Source organism: Poromitra crassiceps, assembly GCF_964638095.1.
Source record: "Poromitra crassiceps genome assembly, chromosome: 11".
In the NCBI taxonomy this organism is placed as follows: domain Eukaryota; kingdom Metazoa; phylum Chordata; class Actinopteri; order Beryciformes; family Melamphaidae; genus Poromitra; species Poromitra crassiceps.
In genome coordinates this window covers 35,626,919-35,629,418 of record NC_139643.1, presented here as the reverse complement: position 1 = coordinate 35,629,418, position 2,500 = coordinate 35,626,919, and the positions used below count along the sequence as shown (strand labels likewise).

At 47.7% G+C, this 2,500-nt stretch overlaps 1 protein-coding gene across 1 annotated transcript in view; it reads left to right on the top strand.

Moving 5' to 3' along the window:
• sytl1 (synaptotagmin-like 1) overlaps positions 1 to 2,500 on the top strand; it is a 13,051-nt gene that overhangs the window by 2,877 nt on the left and 7,674 nt on the right. Inside the window, exons 3-4 of the mRNA XM_083646874.1 lie at positions 1,963 to 2,114; positions 2,233 to 2,356. Coding sequence (XP_083503000.1) covers positions 1,963 to 2,114; positions 2,233 to 2,356 — 276 coding nt within the window. The remainder of the gene's footprint in view (positions 1 to 1,962; positions 2,115 to 2,232; positions 2,357 to 2,500) is intronic.

The window sequence follows — 2,500 nt, the reverse complement described above, 5'->3', positions numbered from 1 at the left end:
TGCTAGACAGAGCGAAACGGTTGAAGGCAGGCAGCTGCCGTAAAAACCGTTTCGTTTCACTTCCTGGTCTATCCGGCCGCCAGAAGACAGACACAGACTCTATAATCATCAAGAGAGCAATCTCCGATTCACACGGCTTTGGTCTCAGCTATTATTATAGGTAAGATGTGATGCATCACATTTAGACTGTTTAATAACAATCAAAAATCTTGCTCGTAGCTGCTTTAAAATGAGTTTTAAGGCTGGAACCAAGCCGACCCGTGACCTGTTGAATCGTGAGTGACCATAAAACATTCAGTTTGAGCAAAAACAAGGGGGGGGGGGGCATTTTGCAATGCCCCCGTTTTAGCCGCAACTTTTGACTATTAGTGTCTAGTCACAGTCACACAGCTGCTGCCACTGCTTTTCGACCCAAGACAAGGGGATCAGTTAAAGATACACCTCCAAGCAGGAAGCCCTGTTGTATGGCCGTGCCGTGCCATGCCGTGCCGTGCCGTGCCGTGCCGTGCCGTGCCGTGCCGTGCCGTGCCGTGCCGTGCCGTGCCGTGCCGTGCCGTGCCGTGCCAGGTCAGCTTTTCATGTGGAAAAACCCCATGACTGACTGACTCACCCGGAAATGCCTCCTTATGACCACGCCTCTGCTATTCACCTTATGTAGCCCCGCCCACTTGACCCAGTTGTGTTATTTTTTGTGTTATCTTATGACTTCCTGTTCAAAACACTGTCTGTTTTACCTGCTCACTAGTACTGTACTGTCACAGGAAGTGTAAACACAATAGGAAGTAACAGGCTGACCCCTGTGTTGGAACATAAGGTGAATAGCGGGTCAGTGACTTCTGATTTTAATTCACTCATGACTATGACATTCATGATTGGAAGGCTAGCAGGCTATGTAAGCTAGCAGGGTAACTATACCGGTAGCTTACATACAGTAGATAGCTATAGGCAAGTATGGCTAGATTGCAGTTTTTCAGTCAGTAGCACGAGTGCTATAGGCTCCAGAATATTAGCTTCCTCCTCTCTTACCTCTTGCCCTTTTCACTGGGCTTCAATGTAATGTTGTTTATTCTTTGGCTCCGCCCAAAGGTGTAACTCAACCAATAAGATTATTTCTGCCTCCAGGAGGAGAGCTTTGCTCTGCTCAAAGAAATGTCTGTATAATTAATTATTACCAGCCGCAACAGTGTGTAGCTGGTATCGTTGTCACCTTATGAGTGTGTGTGTGTGTGTGTGTGTGTGTGTGTGTGTGTGTGTGTGTTAAAACGAATGTGGGCACCTGGCAAATACTCAAAACGTGATGAAACACACACAGACTCATAAGGTGGAAACAATCCCAGTCACACGCTGTCGTGGATGGTTAATTATTATTATTAATAATTATATCATAATAATTGTGTAATTCTCAATCTGTGGTTGTTATGCTCAGAGAACTCCATAGATAGAACCTTTGGTCCTTACTGTAGTTAAATGCTTGCTTTAAATATATCTTTATGAATGGCCTGTAGGAGTCAAGATAGATAGATACATTGTCCCCCTGGTGTGAGCTCATCCTAGCCTGTCGAGTCAATGATTGAAAAATGCAAAAACTACTAAATGATAGAGACATATATGCACTTCTCATCCTCTCTCTATGTAATAGATCAGCACAGCATTGTATGATTGGTCTAATAATCTAATCATTACCATGCCTACTAATGGATTGAATCATTACCATGCTTGCTCAATCCATAAAAGTCATATTAGAGGATATATCAAAGGAAAAGTGTAATAAATGTATTTTTGCTACATGAAAACATTTTGAACTAAATCTCCATTAAAATCCCATTGTCTTTTTGGAGCGGCGAGGTTGGGAGTGTTTGCTGTGTCACTTGACCCTCTCCTGTGTCCACCCTGACCCTGTCCTGTGTCCACCCTGACCCTCTCCTGTGTCCACCCTGACCCTCTCCTGTGTCCACCCTGCAGGACGCTAGAGCAGACGGAGACAGACCCGACACGCCTGCGCTCTCTGACGGGCTCGTGGTTCAGCGAGGAGCGCAGCAAACGCCACCGTGACCACAAGCTGAGCTGTGACCTCGTCCACGCCACCATACGCCGCAGGAGGACAAAGGAAAAAGGTCAGAGGTCAGCCCGTGGCGTGCGGTGTGAGCACCATCGCCCCGTGCGGGGGGTGTCTTCTTCATGTCACATAGGGATATCCCAGTGATTGTTCTGTGGTTGTTGCCGTGGTAACAGATCCGCCGTTGACTGAACTGTTCAATGGACAGACAGAGGAATCCTCGCCCACGAGCGCCCACGACAGCCCCTCCGGCGATGTGGAGAGCAGACTGGAGGAGAGCAAGGAGGAGGAGAGAGGAGGGTGAGTGAGGGAAAGCATTGCAGTATACTGTACTGTGAGGCGTCTGGGTAGAGACCCGGGTTCAATTGGTGGCAGCGGTACCTCCGGCTTGGTCAGATGTTCCTACAGGGTCTGGTATGAGTCCTGCACTAGCGCCTCCTACAG